The 26,836-nt window shown below is 45.3% G+C and overlaps 1 protein-coding gene and 2 pseudogenes across 1 annotated transcript in view; 1 reads left to right on the top strand and 2 right to left on the bottom strand.

The window, feature by feature from the left end:
* Positions 1 to 5,176, top strand: part of CUNH17orf67 (chromosome unknown C17orf67 homolog) — a 21,062-nt gene extending 15,886 nt beyond the window's left edge. The window contains exons 3-4 of the mRNA XM_039885711.1: positions 2,928 to 3,064; positions 5,038 to 5,176. Coding sequence (XP_039741645.1) covers positions 2,928 to 3,044 — 117 coding nt within the window. The 3' untranslated portion in view covers positions 3,045 to 3,064; positions 5,038 to 5,176. The remainder of the gene's footprint in view (positions 1 to 2,927; positions 3,065 to 5,037) is intronic.
* LOC120621119 (ATP synthase subunit gamma, mitochondrial-like) lies at positions 1,750 to 2,707 on the bottom strand (annotated as a pseudogene).
* Positions 5,177 to 26,096: 20,920 nt separating the features above from the next.
* On the bottom strand, positions 26,097 to 26,216 carry LOC120621262 (uncharacterized; annotated as a pseudogene).
* Positions 26,217 to 26,836: the final 620 nt, after the last annotated feature.

The raw sequence follows: 26,836 nt of genomic DNA, 5'->3' as shown, positions 1-26,836 counted from the left end.
CCTACAGGGAGCTGCCCTCACCTGCTGGTTACATTATCCATACTCACAGACCAAACTCAAGGGGCAGAGTTAGTTGTCACCTCCTGCCTCCGATGTATCAGGTAGGCAGTGCTGGCGAAGGCTCGAGGTGAGCATTGGCCCCTCCGTGCAGCATTGTGGGTGATCGCTCTGTCGGAGTGGAGCGGAGATGGCGGGGGAAGTGGAATGTGGGGCGGGAAGAACGGAAGGCAGAGAGACAGGTGGAGGGGCGAGGAGGCTGCGATAACTTGGGTGAGCAGCGACGTAGACCTAACCTACAGGGGTGGCACATGGAGGCAGTGCATTTGAGAACTAGTCAGGAGACAGACTCAGAGTCTTGACGCTTAGTCTTATGTTGAGCTTGAGGGTGAGGGATGATGGTCTGTGCTCCGGCTCGGGTTCCTGGGTAGATGGTTTGAGAGATTGGCAGCACCGGATAACCAACTGCTTTCTGCTAGAAACATATTAACACGTAGGGCCGGGGACATTTCGTAGAGGTGGAGTCATACTATATGTAGTTCTTTGTGAGTGGCTTCTTTCACTTAGTGTAATGTTTTCAAGGTTCATTCATGTTATGGCTTGTATCAGTACTTCATTCCTTTTTATGGTCAAACGATATTCCATTGTATGGACATACCACATTTATCTACCTATTGATCCATCGATGGACATTTGGATCATTTCTACTTTTTGGCTATGATGAATAATGCTGTTAGGAACATCTGTGCTCATGCTTTTGTGTGGGCATATATTTTCTCTTAGATATATACAATTATTGGGTTATATGGTAACTATGTTTAAAATTTTGAGGCACTGCCAGCCTGTTTTTACAAAATGGGTCTTTAGTAACAATCTTTTTTTGTTTTGTTTTGTTTTAAAGTCTATTTTGTTTGATAATAGTATAGCAACTTCAGCTTTCTTATGTTTTCCCTTGCCTTTAAAAAAAGACGATTTTATCATAAATGTATGCAGCCACAACTAATACATTATTGGTTCTAAACGTTTTGAGCTTTATAAAAATGGTGCCACACTATAAATATCATCTTCTTGGACTTGCTCTTTTCACTCAACAAACTATTTCTACAATTCGCCTATGTCGTTGTGTGTAGATATAATTCACTTATGTTCACTGCTGTATATTTCATGGTGTGACCCTACCATAATTTATTTCTCCATCCTCCTGTTAATGGATATTTGGCATGGTTCCAGTGTTTCGCTACTACAAATATAGTGCTGCTATGAACATTCTTATACACATCTCCTGATATAAGAGTTTCTCTGTTCTCAAAGTGACCAGCAGTATCGGCATTGGCTGGGAACTTATTAGAAATGCAAATTCTGGAGCCCCACCCCCAGACCTGCTGAGTTAGAAACTCTGGGGGTGGGGCCCAGCAATCTTTGTTTTTACAAGCCTTCCAGGTGATTCCGATGACTGATAAAGTTTGAGGACCACTGCTCTATGGTATAAATGAAGAGTGAAATTTCTGGATTGCAGGCAACCAATTGTTTTCCAAAATGGTTGTTCTGTGTTACACCCATCAGCAGTGTATACACGTTCCCATGAATACACACCCTCTCAGCAGTTAGAGTTGTCAGATTTCTTTCTTTTTTTTTTCCTTATCCCAAGTTGCATATTATAAGATAATTTACAAATATCTTGCTGTTTTTAGTCATTTAAACAATGGATCAGTAATTTCTGTCCACCAGGACAGCAGTAAGCTAAAAACAAAATTAGCTTGCTGAATTTTCCTTCTTCACTTCTCGTCTGAGGATGAAACTTGAGTTTTGGTAATCCAGAGCTGCAGCACTGGAGATGATTTCAATGAACTCCTGATGATGACAGCTTGGCAAGTGAGCTGGAAAGTTAAAGTCAATTTATCAATCATCTCAGAAGCATTCTTGCTAACATTGTCCATGGCTACCATCCTGGTGCTTTGCTCACTTGTGGTGAATTTCTTTAGAGAATAGTAGATGATGTCGACCAGATTGTATTTGTGGTAATTCTACAGCACGTCAGCCTCAATATTATCGTAGATACTCATGCTCTCAGCACTTGCAATGGTATTAAAGGAAAAGATGGACTTTTCTTCTGTCTTGTAGGAGGTGACAGACCTGAATCGATTAAAGATGCTAGGTCCTTCATCAAATTCACATCCAGAATTTAATAATTCCAAGGCAATCATTGATGCATCTCCAAAAATAGTTCTTTTTTTCTATTTGTCATCAGAAACTGGTTAGAAGGATTCCTATGAAGTGTACCCCTAATTTTATCACGAACTCCAGCAACCTTTTATTTTAACTCCTTTTCCGGCTGCTGTGAGCATAGCCGACTCACTTTCTGTCTGTTTAGCAAGTGAGGAATGGACAGCACTGCAAAGCGCTCGATCTCAGGACACGCCGATAAGGGGGTGTTTCTTCTTGTCTTCAGGCACCTTAATATCAGCTTTTCCATACACAGCCAAAGATCTCATTCCATACACGCGAGCTGCTTTCAGCTCCCTCTCAGCTCAGGCATATTTTGTTGCTGCTACCGTTTTCATAGACTTGGTAATCTTCTGGATGTTTTAATCTTCTGGATTGACTTCAGTCACCTGGTGATATTTTTCAAAGTTGCCATATTTCGAACTTGGATCCATTGTGGCTGCGTGGCCCAGGCCAAGACCCTATGACGTCCAGCCCGAGACCCCATGACGCCCAGCCAAGAAAACATGATGGCATTTGTCAGATTTCTTTATTTTGCACATCAAGTGGGTTTGACTGACTGGTCTCTACAGAGAACATGGACATGGCTGTTTCTCCTCCCTCAGTCAGGCTGCGTCCTGTCTCAGAACCATAGCCGCACCATGCGCATTGGCAGCTTGGCTGTCACTGGATAAAAGCCCGTCTTCTGTGTGGGTTTGTTTTGACAGGAGTACATGCACCACCTGCTCCGCCTGGAGCACCGCGCCGAGGAGCAGTTTCTGGAGCACTGGCTGAACCCTCACTGCAAGCCCCACTGTGACAGGAACGTGGTCCATCCCGTGTAAGGGGCTTGGGACCAGCTCCGGTATGTTTCTTCTCCCAGGCCTTCTGTTTTAGGGAGGCAGCAGTGGCCAGCATGTGCGCGGGCTCAGAGGCCTTCAGGAACATGGCGTTAGGGGAACCAGCTGCTTAGCTGGTTGTGAGTTGGTGGGTGGAAAGAGTGAGGCAGGAGAGACTGAGAGGAGCCCTGGGGGACTCACAAGGGAGCCTGCCCACTACTGACTCGTCAAGAGATCCCAAATAGGGGAGGAACTGAAAAAGGTCTGAAAAAGGTCATTCTGGAATACAAATCCAGAGAAGTGTGGCTCGTTGAGACTTGGGTCACTCCGGGGGGGGGAGAGTCATGAGATATGGACTTGGCCAGTGACATTCTTTACCATTGTCCCCACTGTCACCAGGAGCAGCAACTTCTTTACTGCCTTCCCACAGTCCTCCAGGCTGGGAATCTGCCCAGCCCACCTACCTTCCCTCTTCCTCTGGGTTTAGCCTTTTGGTGCCCTTGAACCGGGCTGCTCAGTGTTCCTGGCACACCTGCATACCCCGCCTGGCACCTTGCTCCTACATGAAGCTGTTTGTTTCTTCCCTGTCTGTCCATGTCCATCTCCTTCCCCCTTTCCAAATCCTATTAGATAAAGTAGCAAATCCCTTCAGAGGTTAAGCCTAGTGAATGTCATTTCTCCTCTGTAATTTGTATGGATGAAGCAGGACAGGATATAATGGGGCAATTTGTCATCTCTGGTTAAGAGAAATCTTATATCTTTGTTTTTTTTTTTTGGTGCTACTGTGAATTAACATAGAAACACTTCCTGTAGCGTATTGCTCTTTGTAATTTTCAGGTTGCTATCGCCTAAATTCTCTCGTTTGATTCTCTTAACACCTCTGAATCATTTCGGGGTGTGCATTTTAACCCCGTTTTCATAGAGGCGCTGACTGAGCCTGAATAAGCTACTAACTCATGCTAGGAGTGGTTGGCATGCCAGTCTCCTGACCGCTCCAGTCCTGCATGCTTTACATGGATAGTACTGCTGGGTGTGTTGGGGGAGGGGGCATGGTTCCTCTGAGGGGCTTTAACAGTTAGTGAGAGGAGCATCTGCTGGGATGCTTTTGAAAAAGCTTTGGAAAAGTTCTGCTTCTGAGGGCTTGGGGGTGGGCTGTTCTGGTCCTTCCAGCCTCTGGAACCTTGTTCTAGGTCAGGGCTTGTCTCTCTCCGCTGCACTGTGAACCTTGATCTTCCAGCACTGGAAGCCCTCACTTGGCTTCTTCCAGAAAGCAGAACTGTAGAGTAGTTAGGAGCTCAGACTCTGGAATCCGGCAGACTTAGGTTCAGCTCTCTGCGTTCCACTCTATGGCTTTGGGCTAGGTGCCTAACCTCCATTTCTGCATCTGTAAGTTGGGGCAATAATGGTATCTGTGGAGCCTGGCCCATAGTAAATGACTCCACAAATTAGAGGTGCTTATTACCATTGCGCAGGCCGGGCAAGAGGAAAGTTTTTGAGGCTGAGCGAGCCCCATGGCAGCAGCCTCTGAGTCAACAGAGGCCTTTGCTTCTGGGTAGGATAGGCCTTGCTGGTGAGCTGGGGTGGGGCGTGGCCCCTGGGAGGAATACAGGAGGCCTCACTCCAGGCAGCTCCATTTACACGAAGATGAGGGCTTTGTAAGCATGTATTAGCTTTGAATTTGGAGTCACATAGTATTCAGATCATGACACCTCTTGGGAAAAATTAATTGTCAGTTTCTTCAACAAAATAGTAAGAGTTCCTCCCCCATATGGCCATTCTGAGCATCAAAATATTCAATGCAAGGAAAACAGTGCTGCTCCGGCACATCGTAGGTAGTGCTCAGGAAATGACAGCTTGATGGCTGTCCACCCTGGAGGCGCCCCCCCCCCCCCCCCAGCCTCTGCCCCAAGTCTCTTTCTCCTCTTCCCCTTCCCTCCTCCTTCCCCATTCTTTGTCATCATCATCATCATGTTAACATTATTTTCTCGTTCTTTTCTAGCAACACTTTGATAAGCACCAACCTGGACGATGTCGAAACAGGATCAGGCTCCTTCTTTCATTTATTTTTTAGCTGTGGAAATGATGCCTTCAGATCTTGTGAGCTGTGGCCATGGCAAAGGTTGCCTTGGAGATTGATGACAAATGCATATGCTGCTTCATTTTGCTAATCTGCATAACTCGTTGAAACCAATAAGCTTAGTATAGACTACCCCCACTTCCCCCACTCTTCACCCCCCCACCCATCCCCGCCCAATGGCCTTCTTTCCATCTTGGAAGGGTGGGCAGAATGAGAATCTTAGCTGGGGCTGCTGGGGTGGGACCTTCTGATCATGGGGGCAGGCTGCCTGCTCTGAGGACTTTAGGAAGTCTCATTCAGCATAGTGAGACACCACTTGGGGCTGTGGAGGTTTTTGGTCATCTATTTTTTCCCTCACCTCTTCTGCTCTAATAAACATCTCTGCTAAACCTGTTTTCTGTGGTGTCTCCTTTCCTTTCCTTTCTCCAAGAAATGAATCAGAGATTTTCCTCCATTGTTTATCTTTGTGAGTCCAGCTTCGGACAACTCACTTGTCTTGGAATAAATGAATGAATGGAAAGACAAACACTTAGCAAATTTTCACAAGAGCTATTGTTTTTTGTAAAGAGATGATTTGTCCCAGGTCAGCTCTGGAAACAGAGTCATAACTTGATATCAGGTGCCCACTCTGGCCTTCTAGCCAAGGAGACGTTTCTTGTGGAAAGTGGGTGACAGCTCCTGTATCTTAGGGTCCCTCACCTGTGCGCAACCCCCAGTATCAGAGATTGGACTGTCAAGATCAACAAAGCAGAAGTTGGAAGGACAAGGGAAAGTGGACTGAAGGGTCTTGGGGAGAAACTGGTGTCCTCAAAAACAGGTAAGGAGAGGTACGCATGCACCCTGGGTAGCAGAGGGGGGCCTGTCCCCAGGGAGCCCAGGCAGGCTTGTCCAGGAGACAGTTAGACAGTTATAGAACTTCTAGATAATGGTGATGCCAACATTTATTTTATGTGGACTGTGGACCAAACCCTGCACTAGGATTTTTACATACAGTAAATTTAATCATTGTACCTACTCTATGCAGTAGCTGTGGTCATTCCCACTTTATGGATGAGGAAACTCAAGATTACAGAATTTAGATAGTGTATTGGTTTTCTAGCTCGACTGTTAACAAATTGCCAGAAATTTAGTGGCTTAAAGCAACACACATTTATTATCTTACATTCTGGAGGTCAGAAGTCCCACATGAGTCGCACTGGGCTAAAATCAGGATGTTCGCAGGGCTGCGTTCCTCTCTGGAGGTTCTAGCAGTAAATCTGTTTTTGTGCCTTTTCCAGCCTCTAGAGGCTGCTCCAATTCTCAGCTCGCGTCCCGCCTCCTCCATCTTCAAAGTCAGCAGTGACAGGGTGAATCTTTCTCATGCTGTGCTATTCTGACCGTCTCTTCTGTCTCCTCTTCCACTTTGACAAACTTTTGTGATTATCCTGGGCCCATGCAGATAACCCAGGATTGTCTCTCTATATTAAGGTCAGTTGATTAGTAACTTTAATTCCACCTGCCACCTTAATTCCCATTGCCATGTAAGATAACATATTTATAGGTTTCAGGGATTAGGGTGTGGGTATCTCTTGGTGGGTGCATTATTCTGTCTACCACAGGCTGTTTAAGTTTGCACAGCTGGTGGGTGGAAGTGCTGGGATTTGAACCTAGGGAGCTCCTCACTGCTCTGGACTGCCCCCCCAAATGCTCTGCACCTGTGCCCTAAACCTGAAGCCCTTCTACCTTGAATTAAGTAGTTTGCTCAAATAGATTTTTTTTTAAAGTGCTCGAGATCTGTCTTTACTGGGACACCATTGCACCCTCACCTAGCAGGGGTATAAGTTGCAGGCCAAACCCATTCCAATTCAAGTAAACTAAATTAAAATGGACAATTCGATTTGTGTATGGTTCAGTTTTTAGATGGTTCACATCTCTCTGTTTTAATTCAATGTCGGCCCTGTCTTTCCTCTTTCCCGGTCACGTCAAGGTTCTTTGTCTCTTGTGGCTTAATAGAAAGCAGAGAGCGGTTATGCTCAGAGCGTGCCCCCTGGGGCTGGCAGAGAACTCGTCAGACAAGCAAATTCTCAGGTGCCACTTAGACCTTCTAAATCAGAAACTTCAGGGCTGAGGCCCAGCAATCTGTGTTTTAGTGAGACCTCCAGGTGATTCTGAGGCACCTGAGATTTTGAGAACCACTGGACTAGAGCTTCCTGGAGCTTCGTGACATTGTGGGAAAAACTCAAGACTGAGAGCCGGGAGGCCTTGGTTCTGGTCCACTTAACTCACTTCTCCAACAAATATGTTCTTAGCGTCTACTGTGTGCCTCATATTGTTCTCATCCTACGTGCCCAGAGATGAACAAGACAGACAAAGCTGATTAGAAAAAAAAACTGTAAAATTTATACAACATAAAATTTGCCACTCAAAAATTCAAAGTATAGAATTCAGTAGCATTTAGTACATTCATATGCATTCAGTAGCATTTAGTACATTCATATGCTGCATAGGGACATTTTGGTCAATGACAGGCCACACATATGATGGTGGATGGAGCTGCAAAATTCCTCCTGCCTCGTGATATCGCAGCTGTGGTGCTGTCACGGCACAGTGCATTCCTCACGCGTCTGTGGTGATGCTGCTGTAAACGAACCCACTGTGCTGCCAGTTGTATAAGAGGGCAGCGCATACAATCGCAGCCGGAGGCTACACCACCCGGGTTTGCGTCCGAGCACTCTGAGACGTCCGCACAACCACAAAATCGTCTGCTGCAGCATTTCTCAGAACATATGGCGCATGGTTGTAGTCACAATGCTGTGCGACCACCACTACTATCTAGTTCTAGAACACTTTATCACCCCAAAATGAGACCCCGCAAGCCGTCACTCCTTATTTCTCCCTCCCTCCAGCCCCTGTTTTCTGTCTCTATGGGTTTGCCTATTCTGGGCATTCATATAAATCGAATGACACGATATGTGGCCTTTTGTGTCCTGCTTCTTTCATTTAGCATGATTTTGAGAGTTATCCATCTTGTAGTGTGTATCAGTACTTCATTCCTTTTTATGGCCGAATAATATTCCGTTGTACGGATATACCGTGTTTTGCTCATCCATCCATCATTTGATGGACATTTCGGTTCTTTCCAACTGTTGGCTACTGTGAATAATGCTGCCATGAACACCGGTGTACAGATTTTTGTTTGTCTGTTTTCAATTCCTTTGGATACATACCTAGGAGAAGAATTACAGGGTCATATGGTAATTCTATGCTTAACTTTTTGAGATACTACCAAACCATTTTCTACAGCGGCTGCACCATTTTACATTCCCACCAGCAATGCATGAGGATTCCAAGTTCTCCATGTACTCGCCAACAGTTGCTATTTTCTGCTTTATTATTATTATTATTTTTATTATAGCCATCCTAGTGGGTGTGTGTGTGGGGGTATCTTATTGTGGTTTTGATTGCATTTCCCTAATGATTAATAATGTTGAGCACCTTTTCATGTCCTTTTTGTCCATTTTATATTGTCTTTGGAGAAATGTCTATTTAAGTCCTTTACCCATTTAAAAATTCAATTGTGTTTTTATTGTTGAAGAGCTGATGTTTTTACAGTGGGTAAGAGCAGAGCTTACTGAGGGTGGACTCTTGGACAAGTTACTGAACCTGTACTGCCTCAGGATCTTCTGTAAAATGAGGACAATAAAATTAAATGACTTACTATGTGTAAAGCTCTTGGAACTTTGCTTGGCACATGGTAAGTTTGTGCTATGTAATCGATAGCTCTTATTATACATGAGATGAGACTAACAATAGTAACTAAACAAGAAATCACCAGATTAATAACTGCTGGGAAGAAAATAAGACCGTGATGCAATAGAGAGTAACTGGAAAGCTATTTTAGGTAGGGTGGACAAGGAAGGCGTTTCGGAGGAGGTGACACTTGAGCTGACACCGGAATGACAGGAAGGAGCCAACCGCGTGAAGATCCATGTCCAGGAAGAACATTCCAGCTGAGGGAACAGTTAGGGCAAAGTCTTAAGACAGGAACAAGTCTGGCCAGTTCAAGATACTGCCTGAGAGGACAGCGCTGCTGGGCTGTCCCTGTGTGAGGGTCCTGACTGACGGTGACAGCATGAGAGGATGTGAGCTTTGGAGTCAGGAAGCTTGGGTGTCCAGGTCTCTAAGTATAAGCTGGGAAACTTGGGATAAGTTTGGAATCCTGGAGAGATTCCTGAAGAGCATTCTGAAGCCAGACTGCCTGGGCTTAATGCTGGATTCACCACTCATTAGCTTACTTAACCTGTCTGTGCCTTGGCTTCCTCACCTGTGAAATGGAAGTAGTAGTACTTACTTCAGTGGGTTGTAATGAGAATTCAATATAGATAGTTTTCATAGAGGTAAAGCATTAGAAGAATCCCTGCCAGATAAGTGCTATGTAACTATTTTCTTATTAAAATAAATAAAATCAATAAAAACATTAGCTTTGTGACCTGGACAAGCCATTTGACAGCCAGAAACTCGGGTTCCAAATCTTGCTATAGTGGGGCTATTTCGAGGCTCCACAAGGCTAACATGTGCACGCTGCTGGCATGAAGGAGTCTCTCCACAAACACCAGCTCCTGTCCTCCCTCTCAGCTGTGCGTCCTCCTGGGACCCTGTCTGCCGTTTTCACAACTACTCAAGACCAGAGAAACAGGCCTTACCTGTAGCCAGGTCCAGTACCCTGAAGATTCTCAGGAAATCTATGCTCTATGGAATTGGAAGAGAGAAGAAATTGGATATGGGGTGTGTGTGTGTGTGTGTGTGTGTGGTGGTGGGCCGCTGCCGCACGTACCTCTGTGTGTATGTCTGTTTTTGCATGTCTGTCCCTCTGTGCGTGTCTCTGTGTGCATCTCTGTGTGTGTGTGTTGGGGCAGGAGGTGGAGACAGCACCTCACTTCCCCCGCCTCGTCCTCCCAAGCCCACACAGCTGCTCCAAGGAAGGAGTGAATTTCTCCAGCTCCAGCCAGGGAGGGGCGCAGGGGCTGCGAGGGCTCCGGAGGCCACTAGGGGTCAGTGTGTCTCCGCTGCAGGCGCCTGTGCATTTACCTGATTGGGGCAGGCGCCACTGACAGTTCCTGATAGTTTGCAACATCTCCTGCCTAACATTACCGGGAAAAAAAAAATAATAATAGTAAAAAAAAATAATTAATGTATCTTTTCGTGGCAGAGAAGGGAGCCCCAGAAACCGAAATAACAAGTCGACTGTCTTTGCAGGAAAATGCAGAAGGTGGTTAGACCGTCCCGTCCTTCGCATTCCTGGGCTGAAGGAATAAGAATCCAATTGTGGTTTCTGCTCTGGTTATCTTGGTGCCTCGGAGAGTGCCACGGGGGAAAATCTGCTGAATTCTTCCTTTTCTATTTTCTGCCTCGGCGGCGAGGAGGAGGGCGTTAATGCCGGCTGGCAGTTACATGAGACTGAGAGGGATGGCAAATGGGTGTGTTAACAAACAAGGACAGGAAATAAAGTGTCATGTTTTCTGGAGGGCGAACCGCTCCTCGGAGACAGAGCGGCAGGATTCTACCGAGGAGACACTTTGAAGGAAAAAAAAGAAAAAAAACCTCTGCATAATCGTCTCTGTCTCTGTCTCTCTCCTTCCCTTTCTGGTGCCTCTTTGGCGAAACATAAATTCAGTCTTATCTCCCGGCTGGCTAACAGGCAAATAACTGGGCACCAAAAAGAAAAAAAACGAAACAAAAAAACCTCTCATTTCGATTCCTGCTTAAATGTTTAGCTATTCGTTTGTCGCGGGCTGAGTCTGGAGATAAAGAAGACTTTAGAATTTGGAAGTGGACTTCATAACATCAGAGCCGTCTGCCTGGAGTCCAGCCCCTGTCTGTGATCTGTCACCACCCATCTTCAAGCCCAGAGACTTGCAGACGAGATGCCCCGAAGCTGCCCGTTACCAGTGAAGCTGCCCTCACCGCGTTCCCATATCCTGTCACTCTCCTTTCTGGCACCTTCTCTGATTCCTTTTGCAAGGACCAGAGACTCCTGCCTGCCTTGCACCCCTCCTCCCGCCACTGCCTCTTGTGTAGAGCTATATCAACGGCCTTTTCCGACAATGCTCTCCTTGAAGGCCTGGTTGCTATCTCCTTTTTTTGCATGCCTTGCACCTGGTGCAGTACCTGGTACATCGTTAGGAGACGCTTGATATATGTTCGTGAAAAAATAAATGATATCCTGAACCTCTCTGCTCAAAATAATAATGGCCAATGTTTACTGAACATATTTCCTGTCCTAAATGCTTTGCATGGTTTCTCTTGTTTAATTCTGACATCCTTGTTTGATGTGAACTAGCACTTCGTCGTCGTCGTCATCATCATCATCATCATCATCATCATCTTCATTTCACAGATTTGGAAGCCGACTCTCAGATGAGGAAAGTGACTTGCCCATCGACACAGAACCTGGTGACTGCAGAGCAGGGACGCAGACCTGGCTATTGGAAGACGTCTGCCTGCTGGATGGCCTACTCTCTGGCACCTGGATCCCTCCCATGACATTTCATCCTTACTAACTGGTGCTGTTGTAAACCACGTGTGTTCCTTAAGGCCAGGGCTGTGCTTGCAGCTTCTCTGTAGCCTTCAAGAGATAAAAAAACAAAAACAAAAACAAACAAACAAAAAAACAAATCAGGGCAGGGGCCTTAGTCTTCTGGAAGTGAACCCCCGGGTTTGGCTTTGGTTTGGGCTGAATGTGTCCCCATGGGGCCTGACTACTCCTGGACTCTGCAGCCAGGCTGCCTGGGTTCATTTTCCAGCTCGGCCTCCTACTAGCTGGTCCCATCGCTTAACTTAATTCTCTGGACTTCAGTTTTATCATTTGCAAAATGGGCATAATAAATAGTGGCACCCTCCTCTTAGAGCTGTGGTGAGGCTTCAATGAGTTAACATACTTGCATTGAACGGTGGTTGGCACAAGCATCTACTCCTCGTTTGAAACAGTGGATGCAGAATCTGCATTCTTTGCTGCCACTTCTGCACTGTATGTTTGTTCCTATACAGTTCACCAATTGTTTGCGGGCCTCACGACTCCCTCTTTTTCATTTAAAAAGTAGTCACTCCATTTAAAAACAAACAATACAGCACAATAACAACCTTGCACCTTTGAGAGGACAGGAGAAGGCAGACATTTGGCATTCTGCCTTAGCCATCCACTTCATGTCACTCATTAACAACATATGAATCAACGAGAATGCCCACATAAGGCCTGGTATTCAATACATTCAGTGTATGGCTGCTTTGGGTGGACATACGCTCACAATTAATGAAGCCAGCTCCTTCTCTGGATGGCTATAAATACTCTAGGAAGAGAAACCCAAGACCAAAGGCTCAGAACACCCTGCGCCATCGGCACCAGCTCATGCTCTTCCTGTGAGGGATACAGCATGACTTGATACTTACTCCTTCCTGAGGCCTGGGTGACCCCACTACAGCCACATTTTTGTCAATGTTCCCAGTGGTGTCATCAGATACCATGTTCACTAAGACTGGAATACATGCTATTGAGTTTTCCCCAGTAGGTGCACCAAGAGGAGAGTGGGTGGTGTCTTCAGACTGCTTGGGAATGACTCTCTGAGTTATCGCTCAGTCTGCAAATGTTTATGAAGCACTTGCTGTGTCCTTAGACAGTGTACCAGGAGTGCGGATATTGGTGGCTCCCTGTCTCCATGGAGGGTGCAGCCTAATGGAGAACAGCTAGTGGACAATAAGTGGTATTATGCTGAGTGTTATGAAGTACAAGGCCAAGGTGCTATATAATTTTTTGTAAGGCGGGGGTGGGGGTGGGGGCTCTACTCTGGCCTGGGGATCAGGGAAGGAAGGCTTCCTAGAGGAGCCTTTCCTGAAGCTGAATGATGAGGAATGAGCAGGAGTCAGCCAGGCAGAGAGACGAGATAGCCTGTTCCAAGCTTGTGCAAGACCCTGAAGCCGAGGAGAAAGAGCATGGAGGAAGTTCTGTGAGGTTGGAATGAAGAGAACAACAGGGCAGGGAAAGTGAGTTGAGGTAACCCTGCGGGGTTGACTGTAGGGGGAGGGTAGGTCATACCTGATAGCCATGCTAAGGATTTGAGGATTCATTACAAGAGCAACAGGGTACAGTGGAAGGATTTTAAACAAGGAAAATAAGGTCATAAGATGTACATGAAAAAAAAAAAAAGTTGCTTGTCCCTCTGATGTGGATTGGAAAGGATTAGAGAGAAGCAAAGAAGTGATGCTATAAGGCCAGTTAGGAGCTTCTATAGTAGCCTGGGGGAGAAACGTGGGTGGTCCGGAGGAAGATTGAAGGGTGGGGATGGAGAAGGTGGATTATTTCTATAAATATTTAGGTGATAGAATTGATAGAATTGGGTCTGGGGGAACAAAGGACAAAGACGAATTGCAGAGGATTCCCAGGTTTTAGGTTTGAGCAAAGGAGTGGATGGTGGAGGGGAAATGGGTTTGGGGCAGAGCAGATTGTATGTTCAATGTTGGACGAGTTTGAGGTCCTGGTGAGAAATCCAAGTGAGGGTGTTGGGTAGGGTCTGGAGTGGAGCTGAGAGGTGGGGCTGGTGTTATGGATTGGGAGTCATTGGCTGTCTATGGCATTTGAAGTCGCAGAATAGATGAGTGGCCCAACCGAGAGAGCAGGTCAGTCCTGGAACAGAGAAAGTAAATGGCACTCCCGGGGGGCGGGGGGAGGGGGAGGAGGGAGATGTCCGCGTTTACATGGAAAGGGTTCACCTGTAGGGTAGGTGTCATGAAAACAGACTTCAAATCCTGGCTCTGGCGGTCACTTAAAATGCCTGGAATTCATTTTAATTGTGTGTAAAATGGGGAAATAATAATGAAAATAGATAATAGGTCTATTTTTCTGGTCTCTGCTAGATTGTCGTAAGGATCACACACAAGTTAAATCTATTATGGAACTTTCTGAACAGCAAGTACAAAACAGATTTCGTTTTTATAAAACAGACAGTGGCATGATGAGATGCTTGTTAAAGGCATGATGATGATAGGAAAGCCTGCAGTGAAAAGACAATGGATGGGCTAATTAAAAAGGTCTGGATTAATAGTCTGGATGACAGCGACATAAATAGTAAGCGCTTGATAACATTTGTGAAGTGGACAAATGAATGATGAGCGTTGGAAAGGAGAACCACTACCGAAACAAAGCATTCAGTCCTGGCCAAAACAGGGGGAAGAAAAAAAAAGAAAAGGAAAAAAAAAGAAAAAAGAAAACCTTAGTGTTGCACTGTTGTTATTAGCTCCACTTCACAAGTGAGGAATCACGGCAAAGAGCTCCCAAGAGATGTGGAGGACCACACAGCCACGCCTTCCGGCCCTGCCCTTACCAGCTGCAGACTGGGGCAGGCCGGTGACCTCTGTGAGCTGCATCTTCCTCCTCTGGCATTCAGAATGAGTTGAAATAACACTACTGAGTGCTCAGCACAGTGCAGGGCACCTGGGAATCCCTCAGTCAATATTAGCTATTATTATTAGCGGTGGAAGGACCTATTTTAAAGTAAACCAACAGTTGCTACACGGAAGATGTTGATTTGTGTTTCTCCATCTCCACTGAGACACTGGAAAGAGTTGATAAGGAGGTTGTAAAATCTCCCTCAATTCCAGACCCCCTGTGGTTTTTTCTGGAGGCAGAAGGATGCCTTTCAAGACCTCTTTGCAGCTTGTCTGATTCCAGCCCATCCTCTGGGTTCGAGTCTCTCTTTCAGCCGATCCTTTAATGTCTTCCTGCTTTAGCGAAGGCTCCCAGCTACAGGAATGAGTGTTCTCCCAGATGCCTGCTGCTTTTCTTCAAAAGTGAAATGCTCGATGCTAACAAAGTGTCTTTCACACACAGAGGCACAGAACGCCCGGCAGCCGGCCATGAGCGCCGGCTTCCCATTTCTGGGGGCAATGGCAGGCTTTCTCACCTTGCCACCTATGCCTCCCCGCCAGCATGTTATCTATGGCAATTGGAAAACATCATCAAAACAGGCCCAACGTGTTCCCGAAGTCGTGGAAGAATACTTGTGTGATAAATTTACAGGGTCACTGGAAGACCCTCTAATTTTCTGGGAAATGACAAGGCGTCTGTGGCCATGTTGTGTAAAATTTCCTCTTTTATACCGAAGTTACATGCCATGGACTATTTACCCGGAGTCTGAGGGTATATTTACTATTCAGGCAACATCACAAGCCGTCAAAGAAATCTACTCAGAGTAGGATGTGTTGGGTGTCTTGCTTTTCTAAAAATTACACTCGGCTCCTTTTCTTTTCTTTTTTTTTTTAATAAATCTTTTTAGGTACTATGTTCACAGTGCACATAGCTCAGGAAGGACTCTGGTAGGAGTCAAAGTTTAAGTCAGGGCAGATGTCTTACGTAGAAACAAGACTCAACCCAGCAGATTTGCCAAGAAAGGAAGCTGGCTGTATACTAGATTCTGGAGCGCTCTTCCAAAGAAAATCACCAATGTATTGATCTGCTGAGTAAGCATTTCATGTGTTCAAAGCCTCAGTGTGTCATTCAGAGCAAAGCCGCATAGTATAGAGAAGGTGCCTCCAAAGTCAATAGCTGAAGGAATGCTTTGGGAAGAGCGTGAAGAGAACGTTTTTCCAAATTTAGAACCCACTCACATTTCGTGGGTTCTGACGTGGATATTGAACTTGAACATAAAGTTCTGGTAAAATACAGTTTCCTGATTCAAAACAAGCTGCTCTCTAAGGGAGCCTGCGAAGGTGTCCTGAAGGTCCTCGGTCTTCTTACAAGACAGCCTGTTTGAGGATCCGCATGTGAACGAACCAGGACCAGACTGATTCCATTTCCCTTGAAATCTATGTGGCTTTGAGAATCAAGCAGCAGAAGAATGGTCGTGGGGGTGTGGAGAGTTGGAAAGAAGCCTGAAAAAGTGCATTCGAGGTTTTGCTGATCTGAAGACATTTGAAAATTAGTTTGAATCCTTCTGCCAGGTTCCAACAGTCCACAAATCTTGCAGACTTTGCTTTTTTGTCTGATGACAAATCCCCAAGAGGAGTTATTGAAGAACAGAATGGGTACGATGCCACCTCCCCAGGGACACAAGCACAGCTACCTGAGCTCTGCCTGCTTGTCCTCATCACAAGGCCTTGTCCCCAGGATGGACTCTCTCTGGTCTCAGACCTACTCCCAGGGAGGCAAGCGACTGCTGCCTTGCAATGATTTGGCCCTGAGCTTAAGACTTCCACAGCCTTTAGGTTGGGGTCGAGTGAACCTTATTCTTGCCTCTATAATCTTTCTAAACTCTCTGATCATGTTACTTCTAGGCTTAAAGTCTCTTAGCATCAGCTCTGCAGGCAATAGCTTCAAGTCTACCGCCCTTAGCATGGCCCTCTGGACTTTTTATGGCCTCTCCCCTGCATACCTCTTATCTCTTATTACTCTTCATATTCTATTCTCTGAAAGTGGCTCTGCTGAACCACCTTTGTCACTTCAAAATCACCACGCCCTCGCTGCTTTCTTTGTCCTTGTCTTTTGTTATGCTTCTAGTATCCTCTCGTGATCTCCCTCTTCATCCAGGTGCCCTTCCCAGAGCTCACCTCTTCTAGGCCAGCTGGTGTGGACATCTTGTACTCGGTCACCACTCTCTGCCATATAGTGACCCATTTATGTGAGTCGGAACATGTCATATTCACCAAGTTCTGGGGACAGCCAACAGTCCTGGGGGTGGGGTATGTCAGAATAGGGAGAGAGGACTAGAAGGCACTCCCTGGGGGCTGTGCACTGGGGAGGATTCCATGCTAATAGCTTGGGCTTTTGGGAAGTAGAGGATTATTAGTGAGAAACCAGCAAGACAGTGGAAGGCTGTAGCGTGTAGGACATAATCCTTCACTGTACCTCTTCAGCTCTACAGTAAAGTCACCACATCTACAAAATCACCACTGGGATTGTATTTCTTATGGAAAAATGGTAAAGGGGACTAAGTCCTTGTCCCAGTGGGCTCAAGTCTCTATACTGAGATGACACTTATGAAGAGGAATGAGGACAGAATTTGGAAGCAGAGAGTGGGAATTTGCATAAATTGTGGGGAGTCTGGACTCACATAGGTTAAATTGTGGGGAGTCTGGACTCACATAGGTTTGAGCTACGGGTAACACTTGTTTGTCTTTCCACTGGACTGTGAGCTCCTCGGGGGAGAGAAGTGTGGCTTATTTATCTCTGGATCCCCAGTGCCTAACTTAATATCTGGCACATAGCACATAGGGCTCAGTGAATAGTTGTTGGATGAATGGATGGGTTGATGGATAGATGGGTTGGACTGATGGATGGATGGATTGATGGAAAGATGGGTGAATGGATGGATAGGTGGATGGATGGATGGGAGCGATGAAGGATGGATGGATGAATGAATGGCAATTCTAAGGATGTGGCCAGACTAGTTACAATTTTCTCTCTGCCTCAGATGCCTTGCTTCATCCTGCTCTCCTCTTTTTCTAAGCTGGTTAACTTGAAGTCACCCTTCATATAGCACAGCATCTGAGGCAGAGCAAGTAGCATAAACAAAGGCCTGGAGGCCAGAGGGCAAAAGGCCCAGTTGGGAAATTGCAAGAAAGTATATGTGGTTGGAAAACACTTTTTGAAGGAGGGAGCAGAGGTGGGTGATGCAGCAGGAGAATTTTAATCAGAGTTCAGACCAACAGAGGACTCTGCATTGCCCTAAACCTTAGTACTTTTTACTGAGAGCAATGGGACCTATTGAAGGGTTTCATGCAGCATCTTGAACATTTGCCTTCCACTTCTTTGTCTATATTGCTTTCCAAATAGATGCTTAGAACTGGTTCTGAATCTACCTCACAGGGATGTTGTGAGAATAAAATAAGATCCAGAATGTGAAAGATCTTTAAAGACGATAAAGCACTAAACAAATGTAAAGCCTTGTTGGTATTATCTAAAGTGACACGATTATTCTAAGTTTATTAATTATTCTGTTTGCCAGATGCTGGGGACCCAAAGAAAATTAAACCAGCCACTGTTCTCAAGGAATGCTGGGTTATTCAGTAACAGGCAGAGCTGAGATTTGAACCTATTGTCTTCAATACGCAAGTTCAGTATTCTCTCTTCTACAGTAAACTGTTGCTAACATGTCTGTCTGCTCCACTGATCTGTAGGAGCCTTAGTGCCCAGGGCAGATTCCATATCCTCGCAGTGACTAGAACAGCATTTTGTACATACAAGATGCTCAGGAAATGTTTGTTTAATGAATTAATATATTAGAGAGAATGGCAAAATTATGTTTCAAGCATCCCTTTTTAAATCTCCTTTAAGGCTTCCTACTATTCTCAGGATAAAACTCAAACTTCTTATTTTGGCACAAGGCCCTCAATGGTCCAGCCCTTAGCTGTATCTCCGTCTGCCTCTCCTGTTGGGCCCCTACCCTCCAGCAGCCACTCTGGTTTCCTTTTGGTCACTCATGTCCATCCCACCCCAGGACCTTGGCATCCACCCAGAACACCGTTCTTTGCTCTTATCTATAGCCTGCCTGCCCCTAGCTCATAGTTCGCATTGCATCCCAAGCTTTACTTTCTCAGAGAGGCTGGCGAGGACCTCTCCAGCCAGATGGCCCTCCTCCTGGTGGTGTCTCAAAGCCCTGTGAACGTCCCTATCCTAGTACTTCTTGCGATTGCAACTTTGCAACTTTGCACTTCGGGTGATTACTTCTTGCGATTGCAACTTTGCAACTTTGCACTTCGGGTGATTACGTCGATAATTACCCATCTTGGGCATTAGCAGGACAATGCCCTTTTTTTGGTGTTCTAGTGATAAGTGCTGTGCCTATCATGGAATAGGTGCTCAGTAAATATTTGGTGACTGTGAATAAGCATAAAGTGTTTGAGGTTTATGCATGGGTGTTTTCTCCAAGATGACGGGGGCAGCTCTTTAGAATGTGAGGCGCATGGGAGCAGGGCAGTGGATTATCTTGTTCATTGCTGCATTTTTAGCTCTTGGGAGGAGCTCAGTGACTATTTACGGAATGCATTGAATGATTGATTTAATGAATGAATAAATGAATGAATGAGTGAGTCAATAGTTCTGTGCTCTCTAAAGCACTAAGGTTAGGGATATAGTAGGGAGAGAAGGTCAGGTAAGATCAGGGCCACTTAGTGTAATTGTCAGAAGCCCAGCACCAATCCCATAACTTGCTTCCTGGGACAATGTAAGTGCTCAATAAATAGTCATTGAATACGTGAACTCATTTAATCTACCTGGCTGTGGCTTCTACCCTGGTGTGGCAATTGTTGTGTCTGCAAACATAATAAGAATTACCCTGGAGAAGGATCACAAATCTAAAATCGACCCAGTTGAAAGGGCCACATGCTATCCCCACCCTCTAGCCCTTTCTCTTTCTTCAACAGAGAATGTCAGTGTCCAGCTGCCAGGAGGCACAGCCTGTTTGAGTCTAACCACGTAACCCAGGGGTCTGTGTTCAAATTTTGGGGGCATTTCTAAAGTTCTCAGACTTTCTGCCGTTATAAAATCGACAGCTCTCCAGGGTTCTGAGAGGTCACATCTGATATTTGAAAATGTTCCACAACATGAAGAAAATGCACTCTCTGCCCCACCCTCGCCTGGTACACCTCCTCCTCACATCCCACCACCCGCCGCCCACCACCCTGGCTTGCCATTTGATACTTTAGAGTAGCCCAGAGACTGGAGAGAAATCCAGGATTTTATTTCATATCCAACAGCTGTCATGAAGTTGGAGCTATTTAAAATATTTAAAATAGTAAAATGGCTTCCAGGCTAAGAGTCTTTCTTATTCAATATTTGAAGATCTGGAGTTGACCCATCTCTGAAAAATAACATACAAAAATAAAACATGAAGGCTTCATCCTACACCTGTCACCCCCAAGTACTTAAGAGCAATTTAGGTACACCACAGTGACTGTAGTTAATAATAGAGTGTTGCATATTTGAAAGTTGCTAAGAGAGTAGATCTTAAAAGTCCTTATCACAAGAAAAAAATTTTTTTGTAACTCTGTATGAGGACGGATGTTAACTAGACCCATTGTGGTGATCATTTCGCAATATATACAAATATCAAACCATTATGTTGTACACCCAAAACTAATATCATATGTCAGTCATAGCTCAATTAAAAAAAAACAAATCTGGGGATGCGAATGAGAAAAAAAGAGCAAGTTAGGCAGAAATTAATATTTGCCATCTCCACCTATTTTCTGAACCAAGTATCCATCCAGAAAAGTGAGGAAAAACTTGGTTCTTAGGTGGGAAAGTGCTTCCTGGAGTGAGAAGAAGGGGCTTGAGAATTCATCAGATTCCTCTATCTGCCTCGATTCATTGCTGCAAAGAAACAAGAATCTAAAAACTTTGAGAGAAGGCAATTTCACAGTCTCTTTGGGAGTCTTCTTTCATGGTCCAATAAGCCCTTACATCAGGAAGTCGTTTCCTGGTCTGATCTACGGCTCTTAAGCTGCATTAAACCGTGCTGATCTTAAAGAGTCTGGGCTTCCTGGATGGTACCTATCTTGGGTTTTCCTGGGGTCCATGAAGGCAAATGAGCTGCCTTTAAAGGCATGTTTTAGAGGAAATCTGTCTTCCACTGTCTAATGGTTAGAGCGTCCTGCTGCTGGAACCTTTGATGACTTCCTTGCTGGCCAGAGCCTTTGATGTCTTCCTCGCTGGCCAAGGCTGCCTGCCCCACAGCAGGCAGGCTACCCCAAGTTCCGTAGTGTCCTGGGGATGGGCTCTGAGGCAAGGTTCAGATGAAGCTTGCTGTGATTTATTCCAATCCTTAATGCTCCTCGGATACCAGTGCTGAGAGTGTCCTTAATTTTGTTCTTTAATTGCTTTATTAGCCCACTGGCTCCATCTCATTCTTCACGCCATCTTTAGGGTACCACAGCTGGAGAGGAGTCTCAAAAGAGACCCTGACTCCAGGCTGTCCTCAACGCCATGGACCGAAGGCACTTTCTCTTTGACCACCATTGGTGTTCCTTTCCAGTTTTGAATAAAACTTCTAGATCTGAAAGCCCTTGCATTGCAGCTGCATGCAGTGGACAAGCAATAGGTATTTGTGAATGGAGATATTAATGAATGAATGGGATAGTGCATTACCGTGTACCAGACTAGACATGATGGCATTTTGGGTTTTCAGTTGCTTCCCTGTTTAGCAGTGGGTTTTCTGCCTCCCACTAACTGAGATCACAAAGCACATTTAGTAAGTAGAGAATATGCCAGCAACCCAGGACAGGGGAGCCCCGGCTGGGAATCCGGGAAAGAGTTTGACCAAATTTTGGCTTCGGCGCTCAGCCATGAACCAAGCAGGACACAGATCCAAGAAGACAGAACCTCCCCTTGTATCAGTGGCATCTGCTCCAAGGTGCTTTTACGATACCACCTTTGGGATCCAGTAAACTCTTCTGTCTACCTTTCTCTGAGCCCCCACCTCTGCCTCAAACCGAACAGAGCCAAACTGAGGAGGGTTGTGTCGAGTTCAAGGTTCTCTGAAGTAAGAGGTCAGTCACTTTCCTGGAATTCCTAATGAAGGATTTGCCATAAATATGATTTCTGCATCTCCCTGTCCTCCCCTGGCAAAACAGCTTTGGAAGCTTGGAAGCCTGGCTTCTAAAATAAAGTGTAATAATGCAAACTATTGGACTGGAGGGGCTGACATTGTTTCACAAAGGCCATGAATAAGCAATGAGTTTGGTAGCTGATCCTCCCAGGAACCAAATCCCACTCCTTATGGTAAAAGGGAATTTCAACAGAAGAAGCTTGTCTCTTTAATACTTTCTATTATTAACACAGTAATTCTCCTTGTCCAGCACACACCGTGCCTTCCAGACCAGAGGAGCACTACGGCATCTTGCTCATAAGCCCGTGGGCTGAAGCGTGTGGCTCTCCCCAAGTCTCACGTGGGAGCACCAGGGATCTCAGCTCCCCAACACCTCAAAAAAACCCCTCCACATCAGTCCTTGGCTCTCAGACCAAATAACACCCCCAAAGTCATTAGACTACAGTGAACCAGCAAATTAACAAGTCAAGGAACTAGTGAAACAATACATCTTCCTTCTTGCTCTCTAATTAATTTGTGATTCTCCTTAGCTTTTCGCAGCTTGAAAAACAAAATAAAATACGATTAGGTAAATATTGAGCTTCTCTCTTGGGAGGTGCTTTAAATTCCATCGTTTTTCCCCACCCTGACTTCCTATCTCTCCCAGGAAACAGGATGCTGCCCTTAGGATGTGATGCCCTTTCTTGAAGTTCACGTGAGCTCCTACAGGCCCTCCTTTTAAATCTCAAGGTCATTACTGAGCTCAGGCTTCTGGGAAGTTGTCCTCACTGTCTGAAGTTTTCTTCATCTGAATTTTACCCTGCTTGCTGTACTTGATGGTCCTTAGGAAAAAGGTTGCCTTCCCAAACAAAGCTTGCATCTTTTACTGGCTCACCTCAACATCTTTTCCTTTGTGCCTTGGTCGCCAGGAAACTCAGAAATACCTCTCGCTCAATTATACTAGTTTTCCTTAGTTTAAGCTTTTTGATTCTGACTTTGATTCTGGTTCTTCCGCCTGAGTTTTAATCATTCTCTTTTATTTATTGAAGTTCTGCCTTCAAGTCCACTGAAATCCAGGGGATGTTCAGACAGCTTAGGGGTGGAGACCTGGGAGGATTCTTGGTGAAAGCTGTTAACTGAGGAAGTTTGAAGAAGCCACACAGTGTTCGGTAAAATCATAAAGGAGAGAAGATCAAGTCAGAACTAGGAAGATAAGTCAATGTTTTCTCTTTTAGCAAGGCTGGAGCCTGATTAGAGCCCAGGATATAAGATTTTGTTCAGATGAGGTGTTCAGGATTTTGCTTATAAGTTCATTCATTCATTCCTCCTTCCATCTATCCATTCAACCACCCAATAAATATTTATTAAGAGCATATGCCATGCAAGGGTCTTTTCTAGTCACTGGAAACACAGTGAACAAATCTGATAAAAATCTCTGCCATCATGGACCTTACATTCTGTTGTAGATAGACAAGAAACAAATAATAGACAAAAAATATGTGAAATATATCATGGGAGACAAATGAGACAGGAGGATTGATGGAGTAAAAGGGTGTCAATTTCACATAGAGTAGCCTGGGGCAATGGGATCATTGAAGTGAATTGAAAAATACATGCCAGGGAAGATCATTTAAATGGTACCAGGCATGAGCCCCAGGAGTTGAGATGGTCTAGTCAGGCACGTCTGGAAGTAGAAGGGATAGTACAGAAATAACAACTACTATAAAGAGGTTGCCACATCTACCTTAAACTATCATCAGAGTTTGTAACTACTTGGAAATTATTTTCTATCTTCTCTGTCTCCTGCACTAAGCTGCAGATTTTCTGAGCGAAGAGAGGGTCTGTGCATCCTTTCAGCTGGACAAAAGGTCTCCTAGAAAAAATTAAGGATGTGAGGAGTGGGGGAGGGTGGAGAGAGAGAGAGAGAGAGAGAGAGAGAGAGAGAGAGAGAGAAAAATGAATCTCTAAAGGAATTGTGGATATGGTTTTTGTTGCCTAGAGTTTAATAGAATAAAATGCATGGACAACTTGCAGAGTTTTGGGGAGAGTTTATTGTCAAAACTGCCGCCAGACTGATTTAAAAAAAAGGAGACTGTTGGAGGTGAGCGATTTCTGGGTCCCCACCTTTCTTTAGGCAGGAAGCAGACTGACAGTGCTGCTCGCCATTAAGAAGGGCATATTCCCCAATGGACACTTAAAAAGTGGCCAAAGCTGATGGAAAAGGCGACCCTCCAGAGGACAGAGCCAGGGTCCCTGGAGAAGAAAGGACAGGGAGCTATTCTGAGGGTGTACAGCAGGGGCCACATCAAGGGACAGTTGTTACTCCCAGATGGCTCCCTTTTGAAATGGGTACGTTTTTGCAGTGATTCTACCCCTGTTCCACCATTGTATTTTGGGGCTACATGGGGGAAAACAACTTATCTTTTTGATTTTTAGGTCCCTGCATCAAGAGGAATCTCGGCGAGATCTGATACAGGTCATGAGTTTCCCAATTTCCAGCTCAGTGTCAGGATACGATATTCGGAGGATCCTTGGAATGGAGCGAGTGTATTTTGCATGTAAGGAAAGGAGTGAATATTTGTGACCAAAAGGGCCGAGGGCGAGCATTATCTGCAAATATTCTCTCTCTCCCCATTCTGTCCATCTCTGTGGGGCAAGAATTCCTCCCTGCTCTTGACTTTGGGCTTTGTTATTTTACTCGTGTTGGCAAATGAGATATTAATGGATATGACATGAGCAGGGGCTTGATGCCTGTGCTAGTGAGTTTGCTGTCTTGCACTTCTGTCATTGCCCTGAGAAAAATGTGACATGGGCTCAGGAGAGTGAGAGATATGTGGCGCTGCCCTGGGTGATCTGTAGGCCTGTAGCCTGAAGCAAAGCCACCCTAAATGACCCTCGAGCATATGGTGAGAAATACTTATTGTTGTATGCCACTGTGATATTTGTGGTTGTGACACAGCAGTAGTTGACTGAGATGACCCACAATAGCAGCCTGGAGCCTCGTGGCTTCCCGAAAGTTAGAAGTGAACAAATAATTGCCTAAAACATTGGGAGTACGTCAGTGCCAACAGAAAAAAAAAAATGATAATATCCTTGGGATAAGCTGAGAAGGTTCTCCTGACTGCCTTGAAAACTCAGCATGAATGGTGGGTCCTGGGAAAGGTGGGGAGCCATACAGAGCAAGTGTACCTCAAAGTCTCCCATGCTGGTCACAGAGAAGGAATAAAGAGTCGGTTGAGGTTGTGGGTGAGGTGAATGGGTTTATAGACTGAGGTTGCCCAGGAATTCTCAGTGTATATATACAGTGTACATACTTAATGTTTGATATATTTGTTATACAGTAATTTTCTGATAATTAAACTTCTTAATATAACTTTGTGGTCAAAGTGCTTTTCCCACATTCCAGAGATTACCAGGAGTCTGAATTTTTTTTTTTTTTTAAATCTTGTTGTATTGTATATATTTTTAGCAGGAAGTAGAGTAAAAATAAATAGATTAACCAGAAGTGCTGGGAAAGGGGGTTGGGTAGGAAAGAAAAAAAGCCATTCAGAAATAGACCGGGAAACTAATTACCTGGATAAACCTACGTAAAAAAAAATTTATTGTTTAAGACAGGGGTCATAAACTCAAATATCTTAGGGGCTAGGCAGGTGACATAACCAAGTGAAACAGGCTGGTTGGGGACTGCAGTGATGTGGAGAGTGTGTGCCCGGTCCAAGCAGGGCAGGTGTGACTTGGTTTCCTCCGATTGCTGCCATGTGGGAATGGAGTCTCATGTCACCAAGTCTTCTGAGTTCTCCTGAGAAGCAGAGCTGCCACGTGTGCCTGTGCCGGTCGCACATTGCAGAAGGCTGCTCAGCTGATAGAACAACTGGAGACCGGAGCACAGTCCAGCGCAGGCAGAAGCACTTACCGAGCCCCGGGGCCGGGGCACATGACTTGGGGAGCAGAGGTGGGCTGGATTTCAGCCCCCACTCATGCCCTTTGTGTAGCACACAGTCGTACTGGGTGGAGAATGCAGGACCCCACTCCCACTGTGGAATTCCTCTTTCCCCCTGCCCCTGGCAGCCCAGACACAGGCATCTTGCGTGAGTGATAATAGTACAGAGATGAAGAGGTCACATGGGGTGGCATCAGCTGTGTTTAGGTATGTTTAAATGGCGATTGATAGAGCACTTTTGAAAACACTGAGTTGCCAAACAGAACTCTCTGGCATGCTGATGAGCCATCTGGTCTCCGGCTAGCCCCTTCTGGATTACTTCCTCCAAGTACAAAAGGGGGATTATGAGTGTTCTCACCTGTTCTTAGTAACTTCTGCATGAGTGTAGCTTTCTGCTTCTTGAAGTTCCCCTAAATTGTGTTTCACCACAGTAGGCATCACAGCAGAGGGCAGGGAAAATCTCTTTTTTTCTTTTCTTTTATTTTTTTTAACACCTACAGCAAACTGGTCTTCCTAGGTGGTCTCCCATCCAAGTACTAACCAGGCCTGACCCTGCTTAATTTCCAAGATCAGACGAGATCAGTCACATTCAGGGTGGCATGGCCATAGACAAAAATCTCCTTTTTCTAGATGGTTTGCATTTGGTCTCAGTTGTACTAGAGCTTGGTCTCAGAGTGTATCAGCTCTGTGATTTTGGTCGTCTTTTTATCATGCTGACCCTCAACTTTTTCGTCTATAAAATGGGAATTTGGATGCTGGTACTTCTTGCCTCCCAGGGACACTGTAAGGGTCACGTCCAACGAGATGACATGTGGGGAAGCACTTTGCAAGCTCTGACAACACTATGTAAACATAAGGTATCATTAATGCAGCTGCTGAGACATGAGAATTCATGTTGCTGATGATTGAGCCAGAGATGGGGGAACGGGGCATGGAGCAGGCCACTTGATATTGTCAAAATGCTGATAAAAAGGTTTTGCAACTCACTGCTTTCCCAGGCTACCCACACTGCCTACTGCCGTAAACCCGTGCCTTTCTCACAATAGTAAATATTTGTATGACACCTTAACATTATTTTATTTGACCCTCACGACAGTCACATGGGGTATCGGTTATCGTTTCCATTTGCTGGTGAGGACACTGAGGCTCAGAGACCCACAGTTTACATGACTGGTAAGGAGCCCAGTTAGGGAGTGAATCCAGCTCTTCCCATTGTGGAAATTCTAGTTCA

The sequence above is a fragment of the Pteropus medius genome, unplaced genomic scaffold (genome assembly GCF_902729225.1).
Source record: "Pteropus medius unplaced genomic scaffold, Ma_sr-lr_union100, whole genome shotgun sequence".
NCBI lineage: Eukaryota > Metazoa > Chordata > Mammalia > Chiroptera > Pteropodidae > Pteropus > Pteropus medius.
The sequence above is the reverse complement of the archived record's forward strand: the minus strand, read 5'-3'. Positions and strand labels throughout refer to the sequence as shown.